The 15,010-nt window shown below is 45.2% G+C and overlaps 1 protein-coding gene across 1 annotated transcript in view; it reads right to left on the bottom strand.

Moving 5' to 3' along the window:
* The window catches only part of LOC308375962 (uncharacterized protein), a gene marked incomplete at its 3' end in the record, with an annotated part of 29,654 nt that overhangs the window by 8,986 nt on the left and 5,658 nt on the right, over positions 1-15,010 (bottom strand). Inside the window, exons 2-4 of the mRNA XM_080852188.1 lie at positions 5,460-5,515; positions 5,075-5,187; positions 4,289-4,363 (exon numbers count right to left, since the gene is read on the bottom strand). Of these exons, the coding sequence (XP_080708314.1) occupies positions 4,289-4,363; positions 5,075-5,187; positions 5,460-5,515 (244 nt within the window). The remainder of the gene's footprint in view (positions 1-4,288; positions 4,364-5,074; positions 5,188-5,459; positions 5,516-15,010) is intronic.

The following is a 15,010-nucleotide window of genomic DNA, read 5'->3' as shown; positions in this document are numbered from 1 at the left end:
CTCTCTCTTTCTTCCTTTTTTGACTTGTGGCCTTATATGCTGTTACTCTCTCTCTCTAACACACTTTACTTACTAACTCTTTTTTTCTCTCTATCACTGTTTACTATGACTGTGATTTAGACTTTCTTTCAGACTCACCCTCTGGCCAAGAACACCACTGAAACAAAAGGCCGCTGATATGAATCTGACCCCCTAGTTCTCACATAGGCATCTCTATTGAATACTTTGCCTGATTGCAGAAGTTCAACACCCAAAGGCAAGCCAAAACTATCCTGCAATGCAAACACTTGCCAGGAACAATGGTAGTAAAGTTAACTGCATCCATCACCCTAAATATACGTAGCACCTGTCAGCAGATGAGAGAGAGAGAGAGAGAGAGAAGGAGAAAAAGGAGAAAAAGAAGAAGAAGAAGAAGAAGAAGAAGAAGAAGAAGAGAAGAGAGAGGCGTTTTAAAGATGGCACAAGCAATAACATCATCAAGGTTCGTGTGATGGTGACTCTTTAGACATAATATATCATCTCATATCACTGCACTCACTGCCAGGAGCTAATGAAATTACCTAGTGGATGATGATTTTACTTTAATACTGAATACTAAAATGCCTTGACTAAATATCCCATGATCCACAATGCATCTCCCTCTTTTGAAATGCAATACTGATAATGAATGTTTTAGTGGGGAACCAGAGGAGCAAAAAGTACACATCTGTCACTGTGAAAACTGTCCAAAAATAGATGCAAAGAATATGCCAGCGGACCAAAAACATGAGGTAACACTTTCACTGTCTGAACCTGAATAATTCACTTGTGGTGTCAGCAAGGATAATCTTTATTCCTGACACTCCACAGACTCTCCACACCTCCAGATAAGCTCACATCCTGGGCTCTGGCTGCCACAGAGTCTGGACATTTTCACTGTACCATTTTATGTCCTTCCTTCCGTCGCTTCTAGATCTCTACATCCCGCCCCTGAACAAATTTGGTCTGGTTTTGGGACGGTTTGTTTACGGAGTTGGGGTTGGGGTTTAGGGGTAGGGGGAGTTCTCATTGGGAAGGATCAGGGGGTCTTTCCTCTCCCACACCTCCGGGGCCCATGTTCCCACACTGGTCTCTCTCACCGCCCCCTTAAGGCCAATACTCACGCCCACTGCTCACACACTCACACTCTCACAGGCCTGTCAACAACGTTTCCTACCGACAAGGTGATGGGAGCCACACTCAAACCCACACACACACACACACACACACACACATACGCCACATGTTCACATAAATTGGATATGTTGCTTACACACAAGCATATGCACTGTTGAATTATGATGATTTACAAATTTTCAGTTTTGTTTCTAAACTGAGCTAAACTGTACTGAAAAAAACATGACTGCTTCCCTAAATTAAAGACTTGACTTGGTAGAGTCTTAAAGAGATGTATTGATTACAGATAGAATAAGGCTACATATAGAATAACTATATGTATATCATAAAGTATACAGTATTAAAATAAGTATACTAAGATCGATCTTGGAGTTTTTAAGCTCTCTGGGACAGATGTTAGTTAAGGAGTCTCTGTGTCTTCCAACATGTCTTCTCTTCCCATCGTCTCTGCGAAGTCTCTGCAATGCCTCTGCACTGTCTCTGTGCCCCAGTTCTACCACTAAAGAGACGTAAATCATACACCCAACAGCTTCACACCGTAGCTACAGATTCTGAAGCAACCCATATTAGGTAGTATTGTACAACAAGCTGCACAACAAGATATGATGTTCTTACACTGCAGGCGACATACTAGGTGCAAAGACTCTGGATCTGACCAGACCCTCTCGTGACCTTCATGTATCTCTAGGCTACGCTTTGACACACATGGCCATGTACAGAGAGCTTTTGGTGAGCATTGTAGACAGTGGTAATCTACTATGAAAGCACCCTTACATTGAGTTAATCACACTGTTAGAAGGCATTCATGTTTTCACTGAAACCCTTGCATTACATATGAAATTATACCTAAACTTTACCAAAATCACACAACACACACACACACGGCACACAGGAATGAAATGTCTGTTCCTGGGGGAGGAGCTAAGATTTCCAGACTTTTCCCAGAGAAAATGTTTCATTAAGTGTTGTGACTACACATGTATGTGTATGTGTATGTGTGTGTCTGTGTATGTGTCTGTGTGGGAGGGACAGAGGGAGGGAGAGAAAAATATAAAAGGACGACATTCCTCAGATGCCTCAACAGTTGGCTGGGTGATGCCTTTATTTGGGAAAGTAAGGAGAGGAGGATTCTGTGTTCTTCAAATGAGCTTATGAGAACATGAGAATGTGTGTGGGTATGTTCCTGCATGTGGCACATATGTGTGCGTTTGTGTGTGTGTGTGTGTGTGTGTGTGTCTGTGTGTGTGTGTGTGTGTGTGTGTTTGTGTGTGTGTGTGTGTGTGTGTGTGTGTGTGAGAGAGAGAAAGAGAGAGAGAGAGAGAGAAAGAACAAACAAGAACATGGGAATGTGTGTGGATGCATCTGTTTTTGGATGTGTGTGCCTTTGTATATCAACGTGCATGTGTGTGTGTGTGTTTGTGTGTATAGCTGTGTGTGTGTGTGTGTGTGTGTGTGTGTGTGTATGATGACGAGAGCAGGAAGGTCAGTGCAAACAGGATACAGGCAGGACAATAGAGAGTGTTTGTGCATGCCATCCCTGAGAGGGGGCTTCTCAAGTGGGAGCAGGCACTTTCAACACAGCATCCTATAGGACAACACACAAACATACAGCGTTGACAGTGACTTGGCGCCATGGAGACACATATAGTCGACATATACTGGTGACCATCGCATGACCTCATTTTGCTGCACTTAGTTATTTGCACTGGTGTCATCAGTGCGACATACACATGTTTGAGTGGTTGTAAATACTTGTGGTAATTACTTTACATAATTGACAACCTACAATAGCACTGTAAAGTGATCGGGGTTGCTGCAGGTCAGTGTTTTGCAAAATCATTCAAGTACATGCTGATGGTGGACTTCATGGTGTCACCTCTAAAGGCTCCCCCTTTCTTAAAGATGCGAGAGCAAACTTATCTGTGTGTGTGTGTTGCACATTACGGCTGTTTCTCAGTCCCTGTGGCTCTGACAGACTCCGGTCTACATCACATATTTGAGCTTTGATAATGCTACGCTAAGCTTTCTTCTCCATTCAATTTCTTTGTCTTGCCCTTAAGGCATTGGGCAGTCTAGCCCTGCACTGGACTTCACAGAGAGCTCACAGACATGAGTGGCTTTGTGTTGTGCCGGGCGTCCCAGGCTCTGGCTGTCTCTTATTGAGTCACACTGAGTACTGCACATGTACTGCATGGAAGACGCCAGACACACACCACATATACACACCACACACACACACACCCTCAAACACAAACACACAAACACCACACACCACACACACACACCACACACACACACACACATACACCACACCACACCACACCACACACACACACACACACACACACACACACACACACACACACACACACACACACACACACACACACACACACACACACACACACACACACACACACACACACACACACACACACACCACCTCCACCCTGCCAGATGTGCCTGTCGCCGCGTCTAAGTCTATGGCTACGGCCTCGGCCGGCTAGCCGCACAGTGACATCACCACTGCTGATGTGTGCCCCCTCCCCGTTCCCATCCCCCGACCTCTGTAGTCTCAGAGCGCCGATTGTTCAAGTCTCCTCTGTGGGCTTTTTTCCACATTAAATCACTCAATTGCTTATTCAGTGGACCGCTCACACGCTCACTCACTCACTCAGTGCCCTCCCAGGGTCTCTTTCTCACCTAAGATCACTGGAACATTCATGCCTTAGTCTGTCCTTACCAGAAATATCAAACAAGCGTCTTTCCCAGAATGCTACAAATATGTGACCAAACAGTGTGAACTGATGAGTCAGAGAGAAAAAGACACATACACACACACACACACACACACACACCAGAAGAGAGACAGACACACAAAGAGAATGGGGAGGATATACTGTATGACGTTTTGCCCCCAGGTAGAGACAGTGTAAGTGCAAATGTCTCATGACAGACCCAACCTGAATGGTAACGTGATGTTGTTGCTTCATCTTATCTATTATGTAAACTAAGTAAACAGAGACTGACTAATGGACTGATTGATTGTCTCAAAGGTTTATGTTACATGGTCATCCTTATTTACAAACTATCTATAAGGCTGGTGCAGCAGGGGGAGAATGCAAGGTCTTACCTTGAAAAAGTTCTTGATTGCTGGAATATGGCTGGCACATTCCGTTCGGCGGTATTCATCTACATTCTGACCAACCTGTAACAGACAGAGAGGGGAAAAAAAAAGAGACAGAGAGACGGAGGGAGAGAGAGGGAGAGGGAGAGGGAGAGGGAGAGGTAGTTGTAGCACGTGATTTTAAGTTGTTATCGTGTTGAAGCTCTATTTCCATTTAAAAGCATGTAAGCACAGTATCACAATAATTAGTTAATGCTGTAGTTGTTGTAGTGTGTGTATGAGTGTGTGTTTGTACGTGTGAGTGGTTGTGTGTGTGTGTGTGTGTGTGTGTATGTGCGTGTGTGTGTGTGTGTGTGTGTGTGTGTGTGTCTGTGTGTGTGTGTGTGTGTGTGTGTGTGTGTGTGTGTGTGTGTGTGTGTGAGTGGTGTATTTCTGGGCAGAACAAGCAGGCCCAGTAGCTGCCATGCCTAACTGATCCTTCACTAAGATACAAGTAAAGTAAGCTGCAACAGGATGTAACTAAAACATTGCCACTTCCTCAAAAACAAAATGTGATAAACAATTATCTGATTTCTCCGATATTTCATCTCAGTAATGTTTTTTTGGGTGTTTCCCTGAAGATTTCTGTCAGACATTCTTTTCAAAAAGGGCATTTTCACGGTTCTATGGCTGGAGATCCCCTAGTGGGTTTGATTTGCGTGGAGCACTGGAACAGAATGGGTCTATGGGCTCCTTACGGGAGAAGACACCATCACCATCACGGTGCTCTCCCTGCTGTGGTTCTGTCCTTACCCAGCAGATCATGACCACGCGGGGTTGACCCGTCTCTGTGGATCCCACCCGGCACAGCCCGTACATCGGCCTGTTCGCGTGGAACTTCCCGGCCAACTCCACCACACCACCAGCTGAGAAGAGAGGGTGGGGAAAGAGAGACAGAGGAAAAGAGATAGAGAGAGAGAGAACACATTGTAATATAGTTGCTTGAGTGACAGGATGGTCTTCGTATAAAGCACACATTTTCACATAGAGTCAAACCTGACACTTCTGGTGGAGGAGCAGGCTAGTCCAGTGCTGGCTGTCATTACCATGTGAATCTGACTCATACAGTACATACACAGCCTTTTCTGAGTTACCTAACTGGATTTTGATAGTTGACTGGAGACTTGACAGTACATACCTCCAGAGTCAGCGAGTTTGAGGTTGTTGGTGACGCCATCGTATGTGAACAGTGCCCTGAGGAGATAAAAGGACGACCAATTAGACATGATGGAAAGCAAAGAAAGTTAAATACAGTATATGTCTATACACTGGACTCTCCATATTTTTAGGAGATTCATGTCTCGCACGTGACATTTTATTTTTGTTAAGCTGTTTTGTTTCTCAAAAAACAGTCTGATATGTCGCCCATCAACTTGCCATTTAAATGAGCCAATATGAAACAAACTTAAACATTCAAATTCAAATTCAAATGGTTGGTAATAAACTAGACCGCTTGCAAATGTATTCCTCATAAATGTCACACCGTGTACTCTGCCAGAGTTTAGTGTGTGTGTGTAGATCAGCATACTCTGCCACAGTGTAATGTGTGTGTGTGTGTAGATCAGCATACTCTGCCAGAGTGTAGTGTTTGTGTGTAGATCAGCATACTCTGCCACAGTGTAGTGTGTGTGTGTGTAGATCGGCGGCCTAATCACTCTGTTGTCAGTATGTCCCTCACTTCCACATAAACCAAATACAAGAGATTAATCCGCCTGAACCAGCTTTTGGTCTTTCCCTCTAACTCCCTCTACATCATTCAAAAATGATCCTCTTACAGTCTGTTTCGTAACAGATTCCTGGAAAAGGTTGGATCAGTTGAGAAAAGCACCTCACGAGACAGATAAAAGCCACATTTCAACTGCTCATGTAGCCAACGCTTCACAGACCTTCCTCTCCCTTGAAGAGGCTATGGCAAGCAACAATGACTGATCACTTTGCATTGTTGAAACTTGTCTAACAGCGAAGGCTTTGACATTTCTAGGTCAGGTTCCCTGCAACGCTAATGAACCTCAAGGCCAGGCTCGAGCTCCGGAGCAGACCACGCAGATGTTACCTGTTACCTGCCACACTCTGTCATTAGGGTTCAGAGGTTAAAGGTCACTGAAGTAAAGGGTCATGTTTCGCACACAAAAAGGCGAGACCAAACACTGACACACGCACTGCAATTCTTTCACCACGAGGGAGTTTAAAACATTCCTTTTCTATGCATGATTGAGTTTGAAAACAAAGAGCAGAATAGAATACACAAAGATTGAAATGGGGTACGCCCCAATTGCCAAACCCAGGACCCTGTTTCACTTAAATCTTGCAATATTCTTGTAAGCGCAACTTGCCACAAAGCAAACTGCCCATCTTTCAAATTACGAACCAGTCCCATAAGGAATTACCTAAGTCTACTAAGTCTCCTCCCCCAGTGCACAGGCTTCAGTTCCAGCAGCTATACAGCCGGAGGCTCAGAGACCACTTGATCCCTACAACTCAAATCAGCTATTATTACCAGTCTTCCCGCTGGTCTTGGCCATGTCAATAACTCTGCCCTGAACGGCAGCCAAGTCATCTTATCTTGATATGAAGGCAGTGGTTTAGAGCGCATTTTTCTAAGAAGGGTAGATAAAGGGTTATGAGGACAGGCTTGGGGAATACCGCCTGCAGAGGTACGCAACAGTTATGTCTGAGAGAGGAGGGGGGTAGAGAGGAAGAGGGAGAGAGAGAGAGAGAGCAAGAATGTCTGAGAGAAACACAGGTTTTATACTTTTTCAAAGATCTTAACTGCGTGTGCTGGTAAAAGCCACTACTGTATTTTAGCACACCGAGGTACTGCTTCCATTACACTGATCCCCATGTTGTGTAAGCTTGAAGAATTTAAGTCTCAGTATTTAAGCACTGACGCACACACACATTTTTTTCTCTCTGAGTGGACTGAGATGTTGGTGCAGTGTACAACATGCATTCATCAGTTTGTAACACCACTACATGCCTCAGACGTTAGGCTCTGGGGGTAAACATTTTCACTGGCATGTTAAATATGTCTTTTTGCCTAATCTCACGGGGTCACGGTGACCTAAGGTCCAAAGGATTACAGCACTCAAGCCCTCTCCCAGACACTGAACTCAGTCTTGAGACATGATGGAAAGCAACTGCTCTTACCACCGCTATCCCCAGCACAGCGGTATGTTTCCATTTGTAAGTGCACGTAATAGAGACACTTCTGTCGGTATGCCATTTCTGCGATTTGAGAGCTTTGACAAAAAACTCTATTTGGGCCTTGCTGGAAAGGTCAAGGTTCATGCAGTGGGCACGATCAGAGAACAATGACCATAACCTCCATCTAGGATTCCAGTGGAAGATGAGGATGTTGTTCCCGCATACCTCAACCACTTCACAGCGACTCCATGCTTTTGAATCACTGCATGAGCCCTAAGTTGTAACTATTCTTGTGTCATTTGCCAGTATGCTGTGGGGATCACTAACTCCTGCTCTCATAGTAGAAACTCTACATGTCAATTTGTTAGAAATAAATGACAAAGGTTGTTAGTATTCTTGAGACAATCAGATAGACAGAAGAAAACACCCATTCATATATTATGCAGTTACAGTAATATGCAGAGTAAGTAGACCTTACAAGTACAATAACAGTAACTCAAGGTTAGGACTGAACCGCCTCAAGGCAATGGAGGTAAAAGTAACATCAATACACTACACTCCGTATAAGCACTCAGCTTCAGTGTAGCCAGTTGGCCTCTTTTGGACTATAGCTATTGTTTACATGAATAACGTCAGTTACAACCGAGAGGTGTCAAAAGATCACTGCACCGGAATAAATCATGGCAGTAGATCATGCATAGTTGGGGGAGATCCATGGACACTGCCTGTGATAGAGAAGAGCTGCATTGAAGACAATGCACTCCACAATAAAGACATCTGCAAGACCACACAGACAGAGGCGCTTAGCGATGCAATAAACTTCGACAAACATCACACTCCTCTTTCTCTCCAGCTTTAGGTCTCCATGGTGATATGATGTCTCTAAAAGCCTCAGTGAGTAGAATGGGTATAACACTCTTTGTGTGTGTGTGTGTGTGTCGGGTTGTTTCCAGGAGTTACTCTCCCCCACGTAGAAACAGACACACTTCATGGCATTCGTCTACCAAGCGTGAAAAGACCTAGAAGTAACAAATTGAGTAATATGAGAGCTTAACCCCCCTTGTCAAGGAAACAGAATGCCTTCAGGCTCAGTAGCAACTGTCTTCTAACATCTCTGTTCTAGCAGGGCTAAGAACATTGTACCCCTGTCAAGCGAGGAGCTTAACCGTACATGAAGAATATTTAAAAGCTTAAACTTAAAGGAGAAATAACACGATGAACTTCTCTTTACTCCGCAGAACAAAAAAGCGCTACGCCTAGATGAACTCGAACTAGTCTAGAGTAGATGGATGGAGTCTTGCAGTGGAGATGGTGGTCCGGGGGGTGGCAGGTCTGTGGGGTGAGGATTGTTCTTTTTTGTGCTGGGACTCACACTCGCACTCGCACTCGGTGTGCACTACCAACAGGAATGCAAGGAGATTGGATTTCACTGCAGTTTAATAAAGAGGGTCCCCCTTTTGGCTAGGGGCGCAAACCGCTCATTGAGAAAACTGATCTGAGGCCCAGGCTGATAGCTTGCTTTAAAAGACACAACACGTTAGGCAGCTGTTTCTCTTTTCATCTACTTTTCTATACCGATCAGCTCTTTGCACATTGAATAATCACGTGCACTTCTTCTAATGATCTTCTTCTTCTTCTAATAATCTTTTAAAGATGATGCAACCCAAACGTGTACTTCTAGGCCACTGTGGATCACCCTACTAAGGATAGTACTTGTTCTCCAGAGCTGGAGTGTCATGGCAGAAACCCTGACAGGACAGGCATACCAAGTGTGAGACAGAGCCAGCTCTTTCTGCAATGAACATGTGTTTGTGTTTACATGGTAGATTATGTGCCATGAACACTGAGTTATGTCCCTGGCCCTCTGGATGCCCTGTGCTCCCTGCTTAAAGGCCAGACCCACCAGCCCCCAACACACACACACACACACGCGCGCGCGCACACACACACACACACACACACACACACACACACACACACACACACACACACACACACACACACACACACACACACACACACACACACACACACACACACACACACACACACACACACACACACACACACACACACACACATACACTCTCTCCCAGGCCCTCCTGGTTCTCCTTCTGCCTGGTCCTTTCAGGGTGGGAAGGCTGATGAGAGAAACACAAGTAGGTCTGTAGGCCGTCTGTGAGCTCACAGAAGAAGAGAGAGAGAGGGATAGACTGAGAAAGCCAGAGGGAGAGGGAGAAAAAAAAGAGGGGAATGTGGAAAGTAGGAAAAAAGGAGAGAAATGGAGTAGGAGGGTAAGCGAGTGGCTGGGACACAGATTGTGAGTGAACAGAGAGAACAAAAAGCGAACAGAGGGAATAAAACAAGGACGACCAGAATCACTAAAAACACAGAGAGAGGAACAGAAAGTTGTAGAACCCTGCCAACCACGGAGCAGCCCTTTTCTAGTCTACAATGAACTATTAGTGTTAGATCTACATTCCAAGACATACATGCAATCACAAGCACCATAACTCACACTGACGCATGCAGTGCAACATATAACAGCCCCAGTGACTGGGGGATGGGGCTAGGGGGCTGCAGCTGAGGGGACAACTTGTAAACAGTGGATGGCATTCTTTTTTCTACTGATTAAACAATTAACCTTTCCAATTTGGCTTCTACCTTCTTGAGATCTGACAGAGGCCTGTATCAATAGACTAATCTGTGGAGTGTATTTAGTTTGCTGTGTTAATCTTCTTGTCTTCCCTGTCTAAGGTCTTGAGTCCAGCTTCTCTTGGAAACAGATGTGTTTGCTGGTATGCATTTTTGGGGGGCAGTAAATGATTGAAATGTTTGCGTGATGCAGTATTTCATGACTAGATAGAACACCCTGGGTGACGGAACACAACATTCTTCATTCCAGATGTGAGCAAAAGCCTTTAACGGGGTCGTAAAACTCTATGTAAAAAGCTTGCCAGACCAAATCAGGAGAAACTACCTCGGATCCTCTCTCTTCTCTCTCTCTCTCTCTCTCTCTCTCTCTCTCTCTCTCTCTCTCTCTCTCTCTCTCTCTCTGCATACCCATGCTCTAAACCTTTGCAGTATATGGCATTTTCTCAAGCCTCGTACTCTTCAGAGAGGAAGACAGAGTCAAAAACAGGAAATATAAGGATGTAGGCTCCCCAGAGTGTGTCCTCTCAGAGTGATTGACTGATAGCAGTTAATATTTCCATTTAATAATTTTTAGTTTTGTTTGTTTGTTTTCCTTTTAAAAATCATTTGTGGTGTTTCAATGTAACACTTTGCTTTGGCAACACTAGTACTCGAATGGTCATGTCAATGAAGCAACTTTGAATTTGAGTGAGTGTCCGCTAAAGAGTGAGGCAGAGAAAAAGAGATAGGAAAGAAGGATGTAAGAATGCTCAGCGTGTGCCTCTAACTCTCCCCCTCTTGTGTTCCCTGGGACCCCGTCTATGCGCAGCTGTAAATTAGTGTCCGCCGGCCCCGTCCTGACCAGGGGCCCCAGTGGCTATTTATAGGCCTGGGTCGAAGCAGGGGAGGGAGCGGTGGAGGGAGAGAAGGAGGATGGAAGGGAGATGGAGAAAGAAGGAGGGAGGAAATCAGAGGGGGGGGGGGGGGGGGGTAAACATCCTACCACTCACTTCCCCCTCAAATCCCTCTCCTAAGATCCAAACATGGACAAACCGAGGGCTGCCAGTGTTGCAGCCTTACAGCCTGAAATTCTTGAGTGACAGACCAGTGTAGGACCTGAATTCAATTTCAATAGCACAAGTCTATTTATGCTGTTAATGTGAAAATTGGACGGCAACGCACACATTTGAAGCTCCCCCTGTGACCCTGACATGGAGGAGGCCATTCCAAAGCCAGCATGACAGATCAATGTCAGACACATCTGCTCCATCTCCACAATGGCTGTACATCATCAACACTTCATTGAAACCTCCTCAATGTTTCGACTTGTTTTGTGTAAGGGCTTCATTCGCCATATAAAGTAAGTCACCTGGTTGTGTGTTTGCAAAGCCTCTACACCAAGGAAGCCTGGCCTCCACATCTTCCTTAGCACCCCCCCCCTCACACACACACACACACACACACACACACACACACACACACACACCCTGCTGTCCTCCTGAGAGTAACTGTGTGTTTGACTCGGCTCGGAGGGACACATGCGTTTCCACTCCAGCTACCTCAGCAGAGAGAGAGAGAGGGCCCGTAAGAGATCGTAAGCTCATTGCCATCTGGCACGGACTCTGCGTCCCACTGACTGCAGCCACGCGCCAAGTCTGATTCATCTGTGCGTAAACAGCGCTGGCAGACCCGCAGCAACAGGGGCTCTGAGTCACAGAACTGGGCCCCAGCGGCCCGTCTCCACAGCCCAGACTCATAAAGCACCAGACCCCAGACCTCGGATTGGGAGATTCTTAGCACGACGCTCTGGTGGTGCCACCTCACCGGCACCAACTCAAAGCTCCTGCTCACCGCAACTTTACAGAGCACGTCATTCTGCAACGGGTCGCACACAATTATCTTTTCCACTTGGCGCCCCGGTTGGGTTTGTAGTGTGTGTGTTCATTTGGAGTAATTAGTGGCCTTTGGTTGCAGGACATTTGATGTGAGATAGCGTGGTTTGAAAACGTGTGTGTATGGGGGGGGGGGGTTGGGGGCTGATGTCAGTAGTCCCCTGGGTAGCTATTATGGACAAATGGCAGCTATTTCTGGAGAGAAAGAGGAAGGAATTAGTTCAGACTGTGTACCAAAGAGAGGAGAGTAGAGAAAGACAGGAATTGGTGAGAATGGGAATATTTTTAAAAAGAGAAAAAAAGCATTGTGGTGCCGACTGAGGTGGAGAGAGAAAAACAATGAGAACTACAGGAAGAGGAGGGACGCATCAGTAAGATTGGGAGCTACAAGAAAGGAAGAAAGAAAGTAATGAAAATACTAAAGGATGACCACTGTCATTTAAAAGAACATGAATCGGACATTAAAAGCTGACAGGATGTTGCAAACAGAGGAGGGTAGAGGGAGGAGAAGAGGAGGATGGACCATGGAAGGGAGCAATGGAACTAAGCGCTCTAGGCAAAACTCCCTGAGTAAAACAAATACAGAAAGAAAGAAATATCTCTGCCAAATAGGGAGAGGGGCAGAACTCTTTAACCAGATCCAGACCAGAGGACGGAGGGAAAACAACAGGAGCAGTTGACAAGCAGAAGAGAGGAGAGGAGAGGAGAGGAGAGGAGAAGAGAGGAGAGAGGAGGGGATGGATATGGATGCATAGGGAATACCTCAAATGAGGCATTCTCCAAAGATGAGATCACTTCCTTTGCACAGCGACCCAGAGTAGCAGAGCTGGTGCGTAGGCAAGAGAAGAGAAAAGTGAAAGAGCTTTAACGGTATCTTTTGACCCGCTTAACAATGTTTGGTCGAGAACTGTTGGACTGGTGTGCAGTCTTATAGTCTGTGAAATTCACAGCCATTTCCCGGAAATGCTGATTTACCACGGTCCAGATGGGGATTATCACAAAAAACAACATTAGAGTCCAGTCAAGCTAATCCACTGTCAGATTCCAATGGATACTGGTTTCTGAACAGTAAGTTTGGCTACATAAGCTAGCACAGAAGTGCAGCAGGAGGGTTCAGAGCAGAACCGAGGACTCAGATTGAGATTGAGATGTGTACGTGCTGAGAGCAATAAGTAGCTCACTGAAAGTTCACTGACAACCTGAGACAGTCCCAATCTATGAACAGCAGGTAATCATTTACCAACAGAAACAATTGGCATCGACCTGAGTAGGTGACTCCGTTGTAAGACAATGCCTTCTAATACAAATTGGCAGCCTCTCCATTAATATCACACAACCACATAAAATTCACAGGAAGTCATAAAAGCATATCGAATGGATTCCTCTTTCTCAGGGAGACCTGACTCATGGGGAAAAGGTTAATGTCCTCCAAACACAGTCAGAACATTGCATTGTGAACTGACGTAACTACCAGCATCCCAACCCCAATCCCTGGCATGGCTGTTTGCTGGCATAGAAGAAAGCTGTACACATCTACAAATAACATAAATCCATAACCTCAGATCATTAACAACTTCAACATGTGTAGCACTACAAACTAATTTTTCATTATCTTGACACATTCCTTCTGTTTTTGGATAACAACCACGTACTGTCAACCTCATAACGATGGTAATTTGAAAACATTTACAAAGCTGTTAACTAAAACGTTTGTTCATGCCAACCTTTTAACATCTTTCCCACATCTTTCAATTTTCCCTAACTTGCAGAGACATGTAACAGACTTGCTTGGGCGGGGGGTGGGCAAGAGCATTCAGTCTTCAGCTGTTGCTTTTAATGGCAATGCAATTCTTACAAGGAGACAAACAGAGCACCAACCTAGCACACATAGGGAGAGAGAGAGAGAGAGAGAGAGAGAGAGAGTCATGTCTCTTCAATAACTGCCGTAGTTCCCTTGGCTATGTGCTGTGTGTATGACGACATACAGACGGCCTTCCAGCAGGCATTCTTTGATGTCACGGTGCATCATTCAAGAGAGGCTGATGGATGTCAAGCATTGAAGCGTCGAGCAGATGCAGCTGAAGAAGCCAAACGGCAACACACAATTTTGGAAAGAAGTTTGGCTTCTTGTCTCCCCTGGTGTGATGCATATCAAGTAGTGGTACAGCGAAACACTTTGTCCATTTTAGGCAAAGCTCAACTCAACTCAAGGTCAACTACGTATCTTCATTTTATTATTCTGTCTATTTAAATATATTCCCTTTATATTCCCATTGAAATGTCAGGCGTTCTGATCAGACCCTTTCCGGCAGAGGAAACGACCATTCAGCCTCACAATGGGGCAGCCGATGGACACCGTCTGGCAGCATTGTAAAGCCAGAGTTCAAACGCATTGGGAAGGGCTACCAGTTTCCGGAGGAATGTGCACATAAACACTCTCTCTCACACACACACACACACACACACAGAGGAGGATGCTCTGTTGTTAAGACAAATCTGGTGTTAACTCCTTTCACTTGGTCTTTACTTAAGACACCTGAATGTGTCTGTTTTGTGAGTGTGTGTGTGTGTGTGTGTGTGTGTGTGTGTGTGTGTGTGTGTGTGTGTGTGTGTGTGTGTGTGTGTGTGTGTGTGTGTGTGTGTGTGTGTGAGTGTGAGTGTGTGTGTGTGTGTGTGTGTGTGTGTGTGTGTGTGTTTATTTGTCTGTTTATGTCATTGAGGATCAATTCAAACACCCACATCTATTTAACTTGCAGGGACAAGTTGATTTGTTGGCATCACAAAATTTAGAATCTCAGGTATCGACTTGATCAAAGCAATTACCCGCTGGTAATTTCCACCTTGGCTCCTACGCCATGCAAGTCAATCAGTTCATTCAGTCATTTAATTAATACAAAAAGCCAGACAGCAAACTAACAATGTGCCCATTCAAGAGAACGAAACACACAGGTAAGATAAGCTATTTTAGCCTTATGCTATATCAGTAGCCGTGCACTACAGTCCTCCAGCCTTGACTGGC

The sequence above is a fragment of the Sprattus sprattus genome (genome assembly GCF_963457725.1).
Source record: "Sprattus sprattus genome assembly, chromosome: 15".
NCBI lineage: Eukaryota > Metazoa > Chordata > Actinopteri > Clupeiformes > Clupeidae > Sprattus > Sprattus sprattus.
The sequence above is the reverse complement of the archived record's forward strand: the minus strand, read 5'-3'. Positions and strand labels throughout refer to the sequence as shown.